Source organism: Paramisgurnus dabryanus, chromosome 6 (genome assembly GCF_030506205.2).
Source record: "Paramisgurnus dabryanus chromosome 6, PD_genome_1.1, whole genome shotgun sequence".
In the NCBI taxonomy this organism is placed as follows: Eukaryota; Metazoa; Chordata; class Actinopteri; order Cypriniformes; family Cobitidae; genus Paramisgurnus; species Paramisgurnus dabryanus.
In genome coordinates this window covers 16,198,996-16,219,138 of record NC_133342.1, presented here as the reverse complement: position 1 = coordinate 16,219,138, position 20,143 = coordinate 16,198,996, and the positions used below count along the sequence as shown (strand labels likewise).

At 38.8% G+C, this 20,143-nt stretch overlaps 1 protein-coding gene across 1 annotated transcript in view; it reads left to right on the top strand.

Moving 5' to 3' along the window:
• Positions 1–20,143, top strand: part of gpr158b (G protein-coupled receptor 158b) — a 48,615-nt gene extending 28,472 nt beyond the window's left edge. Inside the window, exons 6-11 of the mRNA XM_065266002.1 lie at positions 233–276; positions 5,339–5,577; positions 6,176–6,314; positions 17,642–17,747; positions 17,851–17,997; positions 18,416–20,143. Of these exons, the coding sequence (XP_065122074.1) occupies positions 233–276; positions 5,339–5,577; positions 6,176–6,314; positions 17,642–17,747; positions 17,851–17,997; positions 18,416–20,143 (2,403 nt within the window). The remainder of the gene's footprint in view (positions 1–232; positions 277–5,338; positions 5,578–6,175; positions 6,315–17,641; positions 17,748–17,850; positions 17,998–18,415) is intronic.

Below are 20,143 nucleotides of genomic sequence, written 5' to 3'. Positions count from 1 at the left end.
ATCAGTTTATCCAATAAAGGCAGACAGGAAACAAGGAGCTGGCTGAAGTTCAGGAAGTAGTGCAGCTGGGCATAAAGCCTTTTGTTGGTGTGGTTTTATTGGTTTGTGTGATTTTAAAATGCCTCTAACAATGTAAGAATCTAACCTATATTCTCTAGATTTTGTCTTTTCGATAAAAACAGACCAGTCATCTGGTGTGCTTGTTTCCCTGTGGTATTTTTCTGTTCTTCAGCACACCTCCAAAGCCATCTGTGATAGTCAACAGCTCATGCATGTGTATGAGAGAGAGAGAGAGAGAGAGAGAGAGAGAGAGAGAGAGAGAGAGAGAGAGAGAGAGAGAGAGAGAAGGGAAGTTACAGAGCAGGTTACATAAAAAATAAATTATTAAGTGCTGAAATGTAGTTGCAAAAAATAGCAAAAAAAAATTTCAGGGTATTTCTGACTCTATTGCAAGGCAATAACATCACACGGCAATAAAAGCAGTAATGTTGGCAACAACACTTGCCCGATTTTTATGGTATAGTAAACTGTACTGTAATACATGACTATATGTCTGCATTGGAAAAAAGCAGCGCTCAAATATGTGCATGTACTTGGATGCACTCATGGCTGCATGTGTTTTTCTGCTGCATTATGTTTTATTAATGAGGCCATCAAGTTTCAACGCAACTTGTTAAAAATAAATCCTTTGATTAATTAATGGCAGAGTATTGGGGGGAAGGGGCATCTTTTTGTCTCAATCCCTTGACTCTTTTCTATTGGCAGTGCACACAATAAATGGACTATAGTTTTACAACAAAATCAAAAATATTTTGTTTTAGCTCTAAAAGCCTTTCAATTATAATGCTTCACTGAGTCTGAAATGCCTTACTGTGAGTTACTACAGAACTGAAAGATAATGTGACAATTTCCAGTAAATGCCAATATATCATAACACAGAGAAAAGAAAAACAATTTTTTTTAAAGAGCAACTATTGTCCGATTCACGATTTTACATTTCCTTTGGTGTGTAAGTGTGTGTTAGTACATGTTAATCCCAAAATAAACAATGATGCGAGTTACTGTGTCCACCGTGAATCTTTTTTCTTGGACTACAACAAACACTCCTGTTAGCATTGCATTGTGAGCAAATCTTTCAAACATGGTAAGAAGCGTCACATTTCCGACTGATGTCAGAGGTATTCAGGACAATCTCAATGTACAGATTAGCTGGCCCATCAGGGACACAGAGCTTTTCAGATCGATAAATCTTTGTACATAATCAGAGCGTTTGAGGAAAGAAGTATATCTGGAGCTACAAAAATGTACGGTATGTGAAACATAATGTGTTTTTTGAACCATAAACCACGCAAACACATTGCATTATACTAAAGGCTGTTCCATGCAGTTTAGGTACCAGGTGGGAAAAAGGTCTACAGTACCTCCTTTGGTGGATTTTGCTAATTTCAAACTACTAAAAGTCTGGAGTTCAGTGATCTTAATGAGCGTAATGGGTTGTAGCGTATTAGAAGTTCTGCTAAATATGTAGGAGCTAAACCCTTTAGGGGTTTATAAGTGGGTAGCAATATTTTGTAATCGATATGGAATGTAATTGGTAACCATTGTAAAGATGCTATCATTTAAAATGCACTTTCATCCTAATGAGTGCTAAAAGCATCTGTGTTGTTTATTTATCTGCCGTGAAGTGCTGCTAATTGAGACTTCATCTTGGTTTGAAGTTTGATTATACTGAAGGGGCTGTTCTGCTGTTTACACATTTAAAGGATGACTGTGGATGGGAAAGCTGTTCTGATGATTCTCCTGAGGGAGACCAGCACAGATGCATCTTACCATCAATCATCACTGATATTTATTTATTAAAGCCATCCATGCTTCAAATACAGAAAAGAGAGACAGGTTTGACAGATAAACGGGTAGAAAGGAAATGTTTGTGTTAAGTGTTCTAAAGTTGAAAAGGCGATCTTCATGTTTGAGAGTGCCAAATATAATATCATCAAGATGCGTTCTTGGCAGGTTTTATGAGATTAACCCATTAACTGCTGTTTCTTTAAAAAAACTACAATGATGGGTTCTTTTTTAACCCTGCATTATGTCAAAAAGGGACAAACCCAGCTGTTGGGTTAAATTAACACAGTAAATTTTTGACCCAACAATGGGTTAAAACAACGCAGTATTTTGGGTTCAACAAAAACAGTTAAATTGCAACCCAATGGGTTCGCTCCCTTTGACCCAATGGTTGGTTGAAAATAACCGAAACAGATGGCTTTATTTTTTATTTCAGGTTATGATACAGTACTTGAATCCAAGTGTATTTCGATGCATTCTCCTGAGATGGGTTCGCCTGCTCGGCTTTGCTGTCGTTTACGGCACAGTGATTCTGAAATTATACAGGTAAGAATAGCACTGTCAATTACAACACAAAAGAACTGAGTGATTAGAGATAATAGTCAGAGGAGAGCAAATCCTTCTGGCACATGCTGAGCAAACTGAACAGACAATCACAGCTATGGATATAAATATGCACTGTGAAAAATCCTGTTAAAGTTTCAGTGATAAAAAGAAAGCTGCAGTTGTATGCAAAACATTTTGAAACTCCATTACTGTCTATGCTAGAAACTGCAAAACTTAACAGTGCATTGGATTTCCATCAGAAAATGCAGATCTTGTTTTAACAGCATTTACACTGTAAAAAGTAATTGTTGCACTATTTTTAAGTTTAATAAATTTTTTTAATTAATTGTAACTGCCTTGACTAGTGAGGAATTTCTATGAATTAAAAAAATAAAGTTAAACTAGCTTAAGTTATTTCAACTTGATTTTTTTTACAATTTATAGCAACTCCTCACACTGTAAAACATACCAACATTTTTGTCAAATCATTAAAAAAAACATATATTTTTATGCTACTTTAACTAATTTAGTTAAACAACTTCAATTTGTTAATAAGTTAATATGTAAATAAGTTATGTCAACTTTTCACAAGCCAAAACTTAAAATAGTAGGTTGAATTGACTTGCAAAACCAAGTTGTTTTAACTTTATGCTGCATTTTTTTTACAGTGTAGTCAAGAAAGTTTAAATTACTTGTAGATTCAAGTTGATTCAACTTAAAAATGTAAGTGCAACAAGGCTTTGTTACAATAAATGTGTTTATTAATAAATAGAAAACAGATTTTCACCAAGAATATTTGGCTAATTTATGTATTTTAGAGTTAAAAAAGACATTTTATTAAGTAGGGATGAGCGGAGCACATACTAACGCAGGTAAATTGTAACGCAGCTACTTTACATATTTATACAGGGCAGCGCAATCTGTGCTTTTGCTTTTTTGTCTAACTGTCAGAAGATGATCTCCTGGGAATTTGTGAAAAGTTTTGTTGTGTTTTGAACAAAGAGTGTTTTGGAGGGATGAAAGTAAAATTCTTCATCTTATGTTTTTTCAATTTCTGAGTTGGGTGTTTAACCAAATCCAACCTGTCTTGTTATCTAAAACATTAAACTATTTTGAAACATGTCAGCAACTCCTAGTAACTGATAGCTGGAATTGAAAACACTTTTACACAGCTGGGTTAGTTAGGGCGCACTCAGGGGGCACTCACACTATCCAAACCAAACCGCGCTCGGGCACGTTTGACCCCCAAAGCCTGGTTTGTTTGACTAGTGTGATCGCTCTGTTCCGCGCCCGGGCGCGGATTGGTTAATCGCGCCGCGGCCGGGTTGCAGAGGTGGGCCAGAGCGCGGTTCAAAAGGTGAAGACGTCAGTTGCGCGACCACTCACCTTCATCTGCCTTCGTAAAAACCTTTTGATGCGCGCAGCGGGGTTACGTGAATGTCCGAGCTGCACACGTGACAGATCAACTAAGCAATATCATGACATTTGAGGGGGCTGTCTGTAATTGCGCACCAATCGACTCTGAATAAAAACACAGACTTATCATTGCGATGGGTTCCAGTGTTAAGAGAGAGCTTTACTTCCTGCTTTTTCAAAACAATCGCATCTTAACGACGAAAGCGCGCCCGGACTCGGATCTATAAAAAGTACAGTGTGAGTGCGTGCACCTGGGGGAGTAGGGAGGGGTAGACAATCATGCTGGGGCATGGTTTGAGGGCGATTGTCACCCCTCCCTAATCCCCCAGATGCGCTCACACACAGTGTACTTTTATCTTAGTTTGCGGAGTGACACAGTGTTACAATTAAAGGACACCTATGGTCTGATTCACGATTTAACATTTCTTTTGGTGTGTAAGTGTGCGTTAGTTCATGTTAACGATATGCAAAAGGTACAAACCTCAGATAAACAAAGATGCGAGTTAACGTTTCCAACGTAAATCTCTTTTCTTGGACTACAACAAACACACGGATTGTAGGCAACAGCAGTTTACTTCCTAGGCCTGTTGACGTGGACACAACAGTTTCTTCTGTTAGCATTGTGACAAAATCTTTCAAACATGGGAAGGAGCGTCACTTTCCAGCTGACGTCAAAGGTATTCAGGCCAATCACAACGTACAGATTAGCTGGCCAATCAGGTAGCTTTGTACAAAATCAGAGCGTTTGAGGAAGGCAGGATATCTGGAGCTACAAAAATATACAGTATATGGAAAATAAAGTGTTTTTTGAAACCATAAACCAAGCGAACACATTGTATTATACTAAGTACACAAAATAACGTTGTTTTAGCAATGAAATAGGTGCCCTGTAAACCACAGGTATACAATGATAATGAAATATAAAAAAATTATGCAAATACTAATGATTACTGTTAATACATTATCAGGGGAAATAACTGACTGACACTTATGATATTTTGTCTTAATTATGCAGCCCTTTAAAAAATATATAAGGATGTTAGATGAAGGATCATCGATGGTTAAATGTGTGTATATCTATCTAATATAGGCAGATATATAAACAATATCCACTTTTAGTTTACAGACAGAATTTTATTGAATTGTTAATGTTTAAACAAAGTTTTCTAGCAGGTGTTACAAAAACCCTCAGTTTGTTACAATGAACCCCACCTATGGGGAAGTTGTAACATTTACACTCCTGTCACTTTCTGTGTAATTTTACGGTAACGGTAGATCCCAAAAAAAGCTTTAAGTGTGTATTTGTAACAGAGATGTGTTGATTGTGTAAAAATGATTAATCTTACTTAAAAAATATGTTATGATAGAGCCAAAGGCAAAAAGTGTTAGCTTGTGCCTCGCTGTTCCCTATTTAAATCTAATATTCAATAAACAGGTTTTAACCGTAGCAGTTTTTCCTGGTAAGATTTCTTACTGAAAATACTTTTATTCACAGGGGCACCATTAAAATTTTTTTCTTCCTCACGACTAGGGTTTTAAAATTGTTCCTGTCACGCACGGCCCAGCGGATCCCCTACATGACCAGCTGGAGAGTTCTGCGTCTGCTTGCCGTGATTCTGCTTGTGGTTCTTTGGTTCCTAGTGGCCTGGACCTCAGCCGTATGCCAGAGCCATGACACCCAACATGCCCTTGTTGACAGCGGGGTCACCCCAGAGGGCCTGCAGTTTAACATGTGTCTGTTGAATAGCTGGGACTACATGATGGCTGCCGGTCAGTTCTTAATCTGAATATATAGCTACATTGGTCAAACTAACATTGCAGAACGAAATATATTAAGTTGCCCCAAAAGCATAAATTTTTCTACAGGGCTGTATCTGCCTTCTTCAGTGGTACCAACAGCCTCAAACTGTATAACATTAGGCAAAATTAATGAATATAAATTCACAGAGTTATGGCTGTAGAGACTTTAGGAAGGTGTGAGACACAAAGCTGGTGATGCAGAGCAAGTTCGGTCTGACAGCTCAGAGATTCACATCACTCAGAAGATAAACAATGGACAGTTTTTGCTTGCAGCATTGACAGCTGTGTATGCTATGTAGTCATAGTATACAAATATCCAAAGATATCAGAGTAATAGCGGAAAAAAATCCTAACAATTTAAACCCGGACCAAATTTTACCACATTTCTAAATGAGTTGTTCAAGACGTTAATCCATTGTACGTTATTGTTGAGTGATGCGGCGAATGACAGAGAAAGGAGAAAACAGCCTTTCAGCTAATGTGAAATCACATCTCTCCACCCGGCATCCCCAGACTTGACAAACTAAATAATTAGTGATGACATTGTCTCCTTGTGTTCCTGTTGTAGCCGAGTTCCTCTTCCTGCTGTGGGGCGTCTATCTGTGTTATGCTGTATGGACTGTGCCATCCGCCTTTCATGAGCCACGCTACTTGGCGGTCGCCATTTATAATGAACTCCTTATCTCTGCAATCTTCCACATCATTAGGTGAGCAATGTGCATGAGTTAAGGGGAGCAATGGTATAAGATGGCTTGCTGCATGTTTATTTATGAAACGAGTGGGTTGCAACACTGCGCTTAAGGAGTGTAAGAGCTATACAAATTAAAAATGAAATAATTTTTTGAGGTTCAAGAAAGTCCGTTATATATGGAGGGCTATCTAATAGAGTTGCGCCGTTTATAAGTGACTTATAAAAGATGCCATTGTGGATTCTGGATCAATATTGTTGACTATGGAAATGTAGTCAAATGATTTTCTGAATGCAATCAGACACTGATCCAACAGACACTGGTCCTTTCTGTCCTGTTTGGTGAAATTCACACTGACTGTCATGTCAGGCAGCTGCTACACTGTAAAATATCAATCACGTTACATTTATGCACTTGGCAGATGCTTTAATTTAAAGCCACTTACAGTGCATTACAAGGTATACATTTTATCAAAACGCATGCTCCCTTGGAATCAAACTGACACTACAAGAACAGAAACAGTCCTGGTCCTTTCATTACCTTGTGTGTTGAAATTTAAACTGTTAAAGGGATTGTTCACCCAAAATTACAAGTCTGTCATCATTTTTTTTTATCCTCATGTTGTTCTAAACCTGAATGAATTTCTTTTTTTTTTGATGAACACAAAAGAAGATATTTTATACATGGCTATATACACTCACCTAAAGGATTATTAGGAACACCATACTAATACTGTGTTGGACCCCCTTTCGCCTTCAGAACTGCCTTAATTCTACGTGGCATTGAGTCAACAAGGTGCTGAAAGCATTCTTTAGAAATGTTGGCCCATACTGATAGGATAGCATCTTGCAGTTGATGGAGATTTGTGGGATGCATATCCAGGGCAAAGATGCTGTATCGGGATGAGATCTGGTGACTGTGGGGGCCATTTTAGTACAGTGAACTCATTGTCATGTTCAAGAAACCAGTTTTGAGCTTTGTGACCTGGTGCATTATCCTGTTGGAAGTAGCCATCAGAGGATGGGTACATGGTGGTCATAAAGGGATGGACATGGTCAGAAACAATGCTCAGGTAGGCCGTGGCATTTAAACGATGCCCAACTGGCACTAAGGGGCCTAAAGTGTGCCAAGAAAACATCCCCCACACCATTTACACCACCAGCAGCCTGTACAGTGGTAACAAGGAATGATGGTTCTACCAGAAAGACTCGAAGATAGGTTAAGACTTGATATATGAGTTTATTTAACAGTAGTTAGCAACCAAGGTTAGAATGTAACACAGTATAGTTCTTTGGCTTAGGCCCCGACCATAGTTCAAATCCGGGGTCACGGATTCTTGCGGTTCCTGTCTGAAGATGAAGACAGGCCAGAATCTAATCCCCCTTGAGTATGGACGGAACCGACCTGGTGATGGTGGTAGGGAGGGTGGGTTGTAAATGCTGGCATCAGTATCTGCGAACGCAAAGACAGGTGAGTACGAGGCTTATATACTCTCAGTATCAGGGGTGATTGATTGCGCCTTGTGAAATGAATGACGTAACATTCGAGTTTCCTGGTAGAACTTACGCTACGCTACGCTAAAGCTAACATATCCATGTTCTCATTCTGTTTACGCCAAATTTGGACTCTACCATCTGAATGTCTCAACAGAAATCGAGACTCTTCAGAGCAGGCAACATTTTTCCAGTCTTCAACTGTCCAATATTGGTGAGCTTGTGCAAACTGTAGCCTCTTTTTCCTATTTGTAGTGGAGATGAGTGGTACCCGGTGGGGTCTTTTGCTGTTGTAGCCCATCCGCTTCAAAGTTGTGCGTGTTGTAGCTTCACAAATGCTTTGCTGCATACCTCGGTTGTAACGAGTGGTTATTTCAGTCAAAGTTGCTCTTCTATCAGCTTGAATCAGTCGGCCCATTACGTAGCATTTACATTGTTTGGCAAATTGCGTTTTATCCAAAGCGACTGAAAATGTATACCTTTTAATGTAACACAGTCTCACCCCATGTCGTCAATATTTGACGACACTTGACCATTCGTCAATATGTGACGCGGAGGGTATACCTTTCGCGTCATTTTTTGACGAACTGGGGACTTCAATACTATTACGTCCGTTGCATTCTCTTCTCCTATTTTCTTACCATTTTCGCGTCGGTTTAGGGTTAGATTACGCAAAATTAAACAGTGTACGCGAAATTAAACAGTGTACGCGAAATTAAACAGTTGTCACCTGGCGTTGGGGTTAGAAACAGTTGTCACCTGGCGTTGGGGTTAGAGTTAGGTTTGGGTAGGGATGTCATTATGTAAATCTAACCCTAAACCGACGCGAAATTGGTAAGAAAATAGGAGAAGAGAATGGAACGGACGTAATAGTATTGAAGTCCCCAGTTCGTCAAAAAATGACGCGAAAGGTATACCCTCCGCGTCACATATTGACGAATGGTCAAGTGTCGTCAAATATTGACGACATGGGGTGAGACTGGGTTGTTTAACGCACTGTATCAGTACGTGTGCTCCCTGAGAATCAAACCCATGAATTTTGTTGTGCTTCTAACACAATGCTTTACCAACTGAGTTACAAGAACACAAATATTAACTATATTTTAAATATAATAGATTAATTAATGGATTTTTATAAATAAAAGACCCATGTGCTGATTCAATTGTAGCACTATTTTTAAAAAGAGCTTTGTTCTGTTTTGTTTTTATCAACTCATTAAAGAGACTATTTATCTGATTCATTATTTTAATTTTATTTTGTGTGTGTGTAAGTTGGTGTTAGTACATGTTAACCATCTGCAAAGTTACAAATCCCAAAGTATACAATGATGCAAGGTATCGTCTCCAATTGAAATCTCTTTTCTTGGGCTACAATGAAGGCAAGGATTGTAGACAACAGTTTCCTTTACAGCAAGTTGACGTGGACACGATGCACATTTTCATAACTCCACCTGCTTTTGATTCACAGCCTGTAAGAAGCCTATGTTCTCTTCAAACCATGACTCAATGCGAGTTTTGAGCAGTGTTGAGTAGCGCTTGTTGTTTGTCGTTTCTACGATCACAAATGCAGATATGGTTTTATGTTTTAGTATCCTCACCCTATAAATCTGTTACGCCCTGCTTAAGATGCGCTGGCAAAGTTGATTCATCAGTTTGGTCATCTGCATTTTCTGGAGCAGATTCGGGTTTGTATTTTTAAGGTAGTAAAGACGATATTAACTCCTGTCAGTGTTGCATTGGGATCTGATCTTCCAAATTTGGTAGGGAGCATCACATTTCCCCCAGACACTAGAGGTATTTAGCCAATCACACACACTGGATAGCTGGCCAATCGGGGCACACAGCACCTTTCAGAATGATGAGCTTTGTACAAAATTTATACAAGTTTCCGATAGGGTGAACGTAATATAGCCCACACACACCACTTGATGTAAAGTTTTATTTAGATATAAATGGGCCTTTTTAATTATTGTGTAAACATAATACTTTTATAATAGTTTTAGAACAAACACGTAGGCTATAAATATAAGGAAGAATTAATAGAAAACACAAAAATTATGAAATATTGAATAAACGTTATTATATACAATACATGATAGTATTGCTTTATATGTACTTTAGCGATTCAGACTGTAAAAATAATTGATTTAGCAAAAAAGAACAATACGTATACATTACATACATGCATATCAGTAGGCAAGCCATTTAAACTTTTCATTTATCTAAAAAATAAACGTAACGTGATTAAAACACTATAAGAAACTGCACTAAAGGGAAACATAGGGGAATCAGACTTCGACAGAATACCAGATTCATAGCAATCACGGGTTAATGCTAAAACACTTCTCACCGATACTGCGGAGTTATCACTTTCTGCAACCAGTTTGGCTCCGCCCACAAAAAAACTTCATCTCTGTTTGCAAACACGAAAGTGGTCTATTAAATGAAAGAACAGACCTCTTCTTTTTTTTTTAAACGTTTTAGCCTACCTTCATTAGTTCTCTTTTTATCACCTCTCAAATATGGGTAGGTTTCTTCAAGAACACAAAATTTTGCGCAAAATGCTGAGATAATTCAATTTTTGTAAAGGACCTTTGATAGAGATCAGATGCAGAGCCATCCTCAAAACTTACACAGACATACAGCTGTTTGCCCTATGGCAATACTTCCGGGTTTTATAAGTTGCAGAAGTTGTGCCACCTGGTGGATAATTGTGGTATTGTGATAACTCGTCAATGGCGGAGAAAGAGTTATAATAGAGTTTAATATTTGGGCCCTCGGTGCTTCTATCAACCTAGAAAATATGAAGAAGATCAACCCAGTAACTTAGTTTTGGTAAACCATTCTCTGCAAGCATGTGAGGACACACCCAAAATCTTAAAGGCTTTGGTTCGGCATGACATTTTCTTCACAGTCTGATGTTGTTTCAAGGCTTATATTTAAATGTGTATGGCAGGGCTATTCAAATCTTACCCTGGAGGGCCAGAGCACTGCAGAGTTTAGCTCCAACCCTGATCAAACACACCTGAGCAAGCTAATCAAGGTGTTCATGATCACTGGAAAATCACAGGTGGGTAAGTTTGATTAGGGTTGGAGCTAAACTCTGTAGTGCGCAGCCCTCCAGGGTAAGATTTGAATAGCCCTGGTGTATGTGTATGGTATGAGTGTATGGTCAATAAAGAAAATGGGCACAAAAATTACCAAATTTTCTCTCGTTTGTCACGTCCCCTTTGCAATTGTTCCTATTCCCCACCAGCGGGGCCCACCCCACACACTGAGATATGCTGGGTTAGGGGTAGGGCTGGGCGATTCGTCCCCATAAAAAAAGATTTTTTTATAAAAAACTCGATTTACGATTCGAATCGATTTTTTTCCCCGACCCCATTTAAAACAAAATAATTGCAAACTGTATATATTTTTAAAATATATATTTATTATATTTAATTAAAATGCATCAACAAAAAATTGGGAAGGAATGAAGATTTGGGGGATGCAAAATGTATGTCAGTGTTTCCCACAGATCTGAAATGTACTTGTGGTGGTAGCTGGTGAAAAGGGCAATCATTATAATCCACCGACAAAAAATGGTCTACTATACATGTGACACAGAACTAATAATGTGTGACACACAGTGTTGGGAGTAACGCATTACAAAATATAATATATTACAGTAATATATTAGTTTTTGCTGTAACGCAGTAATATAACGCATTACTAATAAAATTTTGGTAATATTTTACTCGTTACAGTCTTAGTAACGAGCGCGTTACAACAATGCATTTCAAAAATAGACGTGTTATTTTATTTTTTTTATTTTTGACCAATGCGCATGACCAGCATCCACACAGGAAAAAGCTGCGGGTAAAATAGTAATGGCTGCGTCCCAAACAGCATACTTCCATACTATATAGTAGGCGAAAAGCCCTACTTCTCGTACTCTTTGCCTACTATATAGTATGGAAGTAGGCGGTTTGGGACGCAGCGTATGTCTGTTTCCAGGTGCTGTATGCAGCATGTTCATTTTTACTTTAATTTTGTATTTGACGCGTTTCTTAAAGAGCCGAATCTGGGAAGTCCGCGGCTGTATAAGCATTGACTAAAGTGGTCGCAATCAGGTCCGGTAGCGCCGCACACGCAAAATTCTGCGAATGAGAGCACTAAGTAAAAGCAACAGAAAGTTTCTATCGGTCTCCTGTGCTGCTTGAACCTCAGAAGTAAAGAGACTTTTAAAAATCTTGCCAGTAAAATCCATTTCACCACACCAGCAATGACAAGGTAAGCTAACGTTGCTATGGTTACAGTCCATATGCATAATAGATTGCTAGGCTATTCCTATGCTATCTACAGTTTTATTACAAACAGCAACCTAAACTACAACATAACATTAATGTAGACTTAAACATGGTTATTTAAATAGTATATTTAAACATCACTGTTTAAAGTTTTTACCAGCCTTTGTATGGGAGCCTATATGCAATGTTTGGCAAAAAGCAGTGTTCCTCTGTTTGTCTATGTTTTATATGTTACATGTAATCATTATATTGTACTGAAATGAGCTGTTTTCCTTGAGGCCTGATCCTCCAATAGCACTTTTTGATAAGTTGTGTCAACCCAATGCATGCCAGGTTTGTGCTGTGAATCTGAATTAAAAGTGAATTAAAGAATAGAAATGAAAAGAGGTCGCCTGTCTTGCCGTGTAATTAGTCTATAGTTTGCATTATAGTGGGCTCTAGCTTTATTGTGTTTGGTATGTCTACCATAATTTACCAGACTTTTACCAGATCATTTGTCTATGTTTATGACTCTGACAGTCATTGTTACTGTTTTTTTGCCATAAGTCTTCACTGTGCCTATTCAAAGCTCGAGGGCCAACACATAACTTCTAGATTTATAAGCATCAATAAACTGCATTTTAACATTTTATAATGCCTAGTCATACTTCTGTTATTTTGATGAAAGTAACTCAAAAGTAACGCAAAAGTAGTGTAACTCATTACAGTTCAGAGTCAGTAATATTGTAATGTAACTAATTACTTTCAAATGACAGTAATTTGTAATATATAATGTATTACACTTTGGAAGTAACTTGCCCAACACTGGTGACACAACACAATACTTTGAATTATTGAACATTAATATTAATTTCACATTATAGTTCATTAATCTAACCACCCCAAACTTTCTTTGTCATGAACAAAGCTGACACTGTTTTTCAAAGCACCACAAAAACACTTTCTGTTTTTGCACTGATATATGAAGCAATTTGATGAGCCCTTATATCAAACTCAATATAATACAATACTATGTACAGTATATTAATAGACAGTGCAGGTCTATAGATTATAAATGTGACTGATGTTATAATGGTAATAATTTCTAGAGATAGGCACTTTTACTGCTTCTGCTTTCTATTTCTCTTTTGCCGATTAAAAAAGCTTAATCCACTCATTATTTCAGATTTAAAAGTTTACTTGCTGTCCTGATGACAGACTTTACATTACAGCTTTGCGTTTTTTTATATCCTGAGTCAGCTTTAGCTTTGCTCGTTCAGTGCAATGGGCTTGACATTAGCACTGCTTTTTGCTACAATCTCTGTGCAAACTTTTTAGATTTTAGAAAAGATATGGTCTATTAATAGTAAGATTATAAAAAAATGGATTAAAGAAAATGCAGCGCGTGGTCGCAAAAAGAGCCAGTTGTCATCACCATAGAAACCGGAGGCACGCTGAAACTTCACTCGAGCTTTAGGTAGCGCTCACGGCCGTTCTCCGGTCGAATCTGGTTTTACACATAATATTAATCAGACTTGGGACTCAAAGTAATAAACTAGGACCGACCCGGACCCCACTGACCATTTCAAATATAAACCCGGAACCGTACGGGTCCTCCCAGGGAAGAAAGACCTCTAATGGTAAAACTCTGCTCAAGTTCAGAAACATGAAAGGATACAATGTGACACTGAGCTTGCTTCGCGTCGCACCCAATTCATTGAGAAACGAAGAGCACGTGAATGCACACTCAACGGGAGAGACACAACGTGCTTGCACGCAAAATGAAGCCAACTTGGATGCTATAAACACATATGCACATAAGCATATGCGACCATTTTGGTCGCAGTGTAGTTCCCTGGCTGCTCAGTTACCTCAGTATGTGCTGCAGTTGATCCAGTTTGCCGCGCTGGATGATGAGTTTATGATGCGCTGGATAATGAGTTTATGACGCGTGCATCTTCACGGGCTCTCTCAACAAAACACGGGTCATCCAGTCGAGTTCAGAAAATACGGAAATTCGTAAAGTGATTTTTTTTTCCTGGGCGGGTCGCAATTTACCTGGGCGTAATGCCCAGTAGAGCCTATGTTTGGGAAACACTGTATGTACTGCACTATACTGCAGAGGCGGAGAAAAAAAATCAAAAAAAAAAAAAAATCGCTTTTTTTGAAAATATGAATCGATTTGACCTACCAACTCGATTTTAAAATCAAATCGACTTTTTTCCCAGCCCTAGTTAGGGGCTTTAAAAAAATCCTCTCAAACTATTATTTTACACAAATTTGAGGGGTAAAAATGGCTAGGGTTTGAGTTAACAAAAATGTTGATCCAGGATCACATCTTACTTTGTGAAATCACAGCCACCCTTCATAGAGGCAGGGGATAGAGTAGCAACAATAATTTACGGTATGTGAAAAATAATGTGTTTTTTGAAGCATAAACCATGTGAGCACATTGCATTACACAAAATAATGCAATTTTTGCAAAGTAATAGCCGCTCTTTAAAATAATTCAGTGGCATGTCACTCCATTCCCTCAGGCAAATCGAAATGTCGGTAACTACACCTACAGTCTTGTTCAAAATAATAGCAGTACAATGTGACTAACCAGAATAATCAAGGTTTTTAGGATATTTTTTTATTGCTACGTGGCAAACAAGTTACCAGTAGGTTCAGTAGATTCTCAGAAAACAAATGAGACCCAGCATTCATGATATGCACGCTCTTAAGGCTGTGCAATTGGGCAAGTAGTTGAATTAGTTGAAAGGGGTGTGTTCAAAAAAAATAGCAGTGTGGCATTCAATAACTAAGGTCATCAATTTTGTGAAGAAACAGGTGTGAATCAGGTGGCCCCGGATGAAGCCAACACTTGTTGAACATGCATTTGAAAGCTGAGGAAAATGGGTCGTTCAAGACATTGTTCAGAAGAACAGCGTACTATGATTAAAAAGTTGATTGGAGAGGGAAAAACCTATAAAGAGGTGCAAAAAATGATAGGCTGTTCAGCTAAAATGATCTCCAATGCCTTAAAATGGAGAGCAAAACCAGAGAGACGTGGAAGAAAACGGAAGACAACCATCAAAATGGATAGAAGAATAACCAGAATGGCAAAGGCTCAGCCAATGATCACCTCCAGGATGATCAAAGACAGTCTGGAGTTACCTATAAGTACTGTGACAGTTAGAAGACGTCTGTGTGAAGCTAATCTATTTTCAAGAATCCCCCGCAAAGTCCCTCTGTTAAAAAAAAGGCATGTGCAGAAGAGGTTACAATTTGCCAAAGAACACATCAACTGGCCTAAAGAGAAATGGAGGAACATTTTGTGGACTGATGAGAGTAAAATTGTTCTTTTTGGGTCCAAGGGCCACAGGCAGTTTGTGAGACGACCCCCAAACTCTGAATTCAAGCCACAGTACACAGTGAAGACAGTGAAGCATGGAGCATGATATGGGCATGTTTCTCCTACTATGGTGTTGGGCCTATTTATCGCATACCAGGGATCATGGATCAGTTTGCATATGTTAAAATACTTGAAGAGGTCATGTTGCCCTATGTTGAAGAGGACATGCCCTTGAAATGGTTGTTTCAACAAGACAATGACCCAAAACACACTAGTAAACGGGCAAAGTCTTGGTTCCAAACCAACAAAATTAATGTTATGGAGTGGCCAGCCCAATCTCCAGACCTTAATCCAATTGAGAACTTGTGGGGTGATATCAAACATGCTGTTTCTGAAGCAAAACCAAGAAATGTGAATGAATTGTGGAATGTTGTTAAAGAATCATGGAGTGGAATAACAGCTGAGAGGTGCCACAAGTTGGTTGACTCCATGCCACACAGATGTCAAGCAGTTTTAAAAAATTGTGGTCATACAACTAAATATTAGTTTAGTGATTCACAGGATTGCTAAATCCCAGAAAAAAAATGTTTGTACAAAATAGTTTTGAGTTTGTACAGTCAAAGGTAGACACTGCTATTTTTTTGAACACACCCCTTTCAACTAATTGCCCAATTGCACAGCCTTAAGAGCGTGCATATCATGAATGCTGGGTCTTGTTTGTTTTCTGAGAATCTACTGGTAACTTGTTTGCCACGTAGCAATACAAATATACTAAAAACCTTGATTATTCTGGTTAGTCACATTGTACTGCTATTATTTTGAACAAGACTGTACATGTACAAGGAACAGAGAACTGCTGTATCTGCAAAGAATGCTACAGTAAATGATCTCCATAAATTAAAACACAAACCCACAGTGATGTATATTTACTTCAGTATTTCCAACAGCAGAAGCTTCTCACCAACAGAATGTGTATATATCCTCATAAAATTTCTTCACTAGACAGTCACACGGAATTGGAAATATGCAAAACAATTCATAACCAAACACCATGGAGGGGGGGGGGTTACACAGACATTTATTTAACACAGTTGTGGGAGTGTTATGTAACCCTGACTAAAATTATATCAAACTTGGGTCACATCAGCAGAACTTTGCAGTAAACCTGTAAAAAAAGGTGACAACAGCCACACTAAGCTAAATAACAAGCAGCGCTGGAAATGCGGTTAATAAAACATGCCTGCTGCAGACAGCTTGTACATAAAACCACCAATGCTAAAAATAAACCTATGTTCCTGTGACACTTGTAATCTACCAGCTCTCAAGCTGTTCTGTCACACCTTTATTTCACTCTCTTTTAATGAAAGATTTTCTTTCAATTATTTCTCCTGCAGTGGCAGCCATCACAAGCAGTGGGTTTAGAAATACACAAAAGCTAAGCAGAATTCATGAGGAATAGCACAGTGGTACTTACTTGGTGGGTTTCAAGCTTTTGAAGCAAAACCATCTAGGAAGCACTGTGCTGGAAAATGTTCAAAAGTGAAAAAAACAGCCACTAAAGTCCTATCCGGACGAGATTATTTCTGTTCGGATGGGATTAGTTTTATAGGGAGGAGGGGTAAAGCCATTTTTCTCAAAGCTTCTCAGTGATTTTAGTCCCGTCCGAATGCTCCATGTTTTTATTTTTTTAAAAGGTCAAAATCACTTTTTAGAGGCACTGAACTATTTCTGAAACTGACATTCTACCCAAACCGAAATTAAACACAGTGTTTCCTCCCTGGTCCAATTTCAAGTTTTTCTTGTAACTTGGCCTTAGTTATTTTAGGACGTTTAAGTAGATTTTACAAACAGAAAAAAACTTTGCTGATGTACATTTTGAGACAAGACACTAGCACTGATGTATGTTAAGATATGTCAGTCCAAGAGGTGTTAAAATTGAGCCATCTTAAAATAGATTTTAGTCTGGGACTAGGATAAACCCTGTGGGGGAACCGCCCCATAAAGTTTTTTTTACTGAAAATAATTATTTAAGGACATACCAGTAAAGAAATTATTGCCTGTGCCATTAGCAGTGTTTATTTTCATTTGCCAAGATGAGTGGACAACACTACACTGAATTTAAATTTATAAATGCATAAATCTGTTCACTGAATGTCTTTGGTAGGAGTGATTTTGAAGGGTATGTTAGGATAAAAACTGAAATTAGTGTCAACCTCTTTCACATGTCAATGTTATTTTCTACAGGTTCACTCTTGGGACTGGGCTGCATCCAGACTGGATGCTAATGTTATTTTTCGTCCATGCACACTTGACAGTGACTGTTACATTGGGTTTACTTCTTATTCCAAAGGTGATTATTATCTTTTGAGTTTAATTAAAAAATATCTGCAAAAGAAATGGTATTTTTCCTGTTTTAAAGAAATATTGGTAGCATGTTTTGTCTTTCCCTACAGTTCCTTTTCACTGGGACTCATACACGGGAAGACATTGTCACAGAGGCTTTTGAGGATGAGCTGGATATGGGTCACTCAGGTTCTTGTCTGAACAGCAGCATAACATCTGCCTGGAGTGAGCACAGTCTGGACCCTGAGGACATTAGGGTAAGACCACCTAAGACCATATTCATTTACATACATTAATGAAAGAAAAACAAATGTGTTTGTGTCTTATTTAAAGGAGTTGTAAAAGATTTGAGCCATTGTGCTAACTTAAGTAAAGCGATAGTTAATAAAAGCGAACAATAAAATTACCACATGATTTACACACTCTCAAGCCATCCGAGATACACATACTCTATGTCCATCATCTTTAAGAAAAACACAATTTCCAAGCTTTATAACGGTATAGTGTCAAACAGGCACAATAAAATGTGACATGAGCATAAATCCTTTGTCAAAATTTTTACCTATTCCAGCAAAATCTGTCAAGTAATAATAAAATTCACCTTCAAGTAGGAAGTATATTAATAGAAGTGCATTAAAATGTTGTCTGATTTGTCTGTTCTTTGCGTTTGATCAGGAAGAACTAAAGAAACTCTACTCCCAGTTAGAGATATATAAAAGAAAGAAGATGCTGGCCAATAACCCACACTTACAGAAAAAGCGCAGCTCCAAGAGGGGTCTTGGACGGACGATAATGCGGCGAATCACAGAAATACCAGAGACAGTGAGTCGGCAGTACAGCAGAGAAGACAGGGAAACCAATGAGCATGGAAGCAACAAAAATACCTTGCGGAGAAATCCTTTTGACCCATCTCATTCCGGCAAGTCAAGGGAAGAATCTCTGAGGATCAAGATGTTCTCACTTAAGAGATCTCATAGCTATGACCATACACATGACGAAGGTGGGGAATCAAATAGGGTGTCTGATGATAAAATAGACAACTCCACCACTGAGACATCACTGCTTGACACCTTGATGGGCCGGAGGTCTAACAAGAAGAACCCTGATGTACCAAAAGTCGAGTTAGCTGAATCTGCTGAGTCAGTGCCCTTAGTGTGCAAGTCAGTTAGTGCACATAACCTGGCTGCAGACAAAAAGCCTGTACATCTGCGAACTTCAATGTTACAGAAATCCCTGTCTGTGATTGCTAGTGCCAGAGAGAGGACACTAGGAATAGCGGGGAAGACGCACAGCGTTGAGGATGCAAGTAAGAAGAGTCAAAAAGAAAAAGACAGTACTGTACTTTCAGAAGTTGAGGAATCCCCTGAATGTTTTCCCAAAATGATCATTAGCCAGTCGGTTGAGTACACCAAAACACCAAGTAAGATGGGCATCATGAAGCAGCAGGTGAGTGGCAGTCAGCCCTCCATTTGTTCCGAGCCTGGAAGGAGCAAGGATCTGTACGACCTCTCTGAGATTTGCCCTTGGGAAGTCGAGGACCTACCGACTCCTTCTGAGGGGAAGGCTCAAAAGCATGTTTCCATCGCCGTAACTGAAACTGACAACATTCGAGCAAGCAGCCCAAAAAGTGGACGCTCTCAACACAAACAAAAAGGGGTGGGCCAATCTCCTTTAGGCCGCCATCACTCAAGAGATAAGACTGGGGACAGCGATGAAGGGAGGAAACCCAAATCACCTCTCAACCTCAGTGCCCACAAAGATTCAAGTCCATGGAACTTTGACGATCAGTATGTCCAAGAAACAGAGACCGCGGGACTGTCCCCTGACAGAATAAGACGCAAGAAAAGTGTTACACCGACAGATGGAAAGCCTAAGATCATCCTCTCAGATATATCCAAGTCCACAGGAAGCCTTTTGCAACCTCCAGCTTTCATGGTGGATATTTGCCCTTGGGATTACGATCCACCCGTGTCCCCAAACCAAGACAAGACGTCCAGCCTCACACATCATTCAAAGAGACGGGATTCTTGTTCAAAAAGGAAAGGATTGTGCTCTTCTAAAGATAAAGCAAAGGATAAAGAGGAGGATAAACGAAGGAGCAACTGTCGGGAGCGGAGAAGCTCCTCAAGCAAACCCTCAGAGAAACGTCGCCCAAGCCAATCAGCAGATGGTGACCAAGTTACCACAGTGGTGTCTGGCAGGAGAAGAAACTCTACTAAAGAGACAGCGGTGAGCAGCAGTAAACATGCAGAAGTTCGTCCCTGGGATACTGAGACAATGCCAAATGAAAAACAGCCTCCAACATCTGAGAACCACACAAATCGAACACCAGTCGATTATCTCAACATGGCTGAAGTCTGTCCATGGGACTTTGATGATAAGCTGTCAGGGAAAAATGCATGA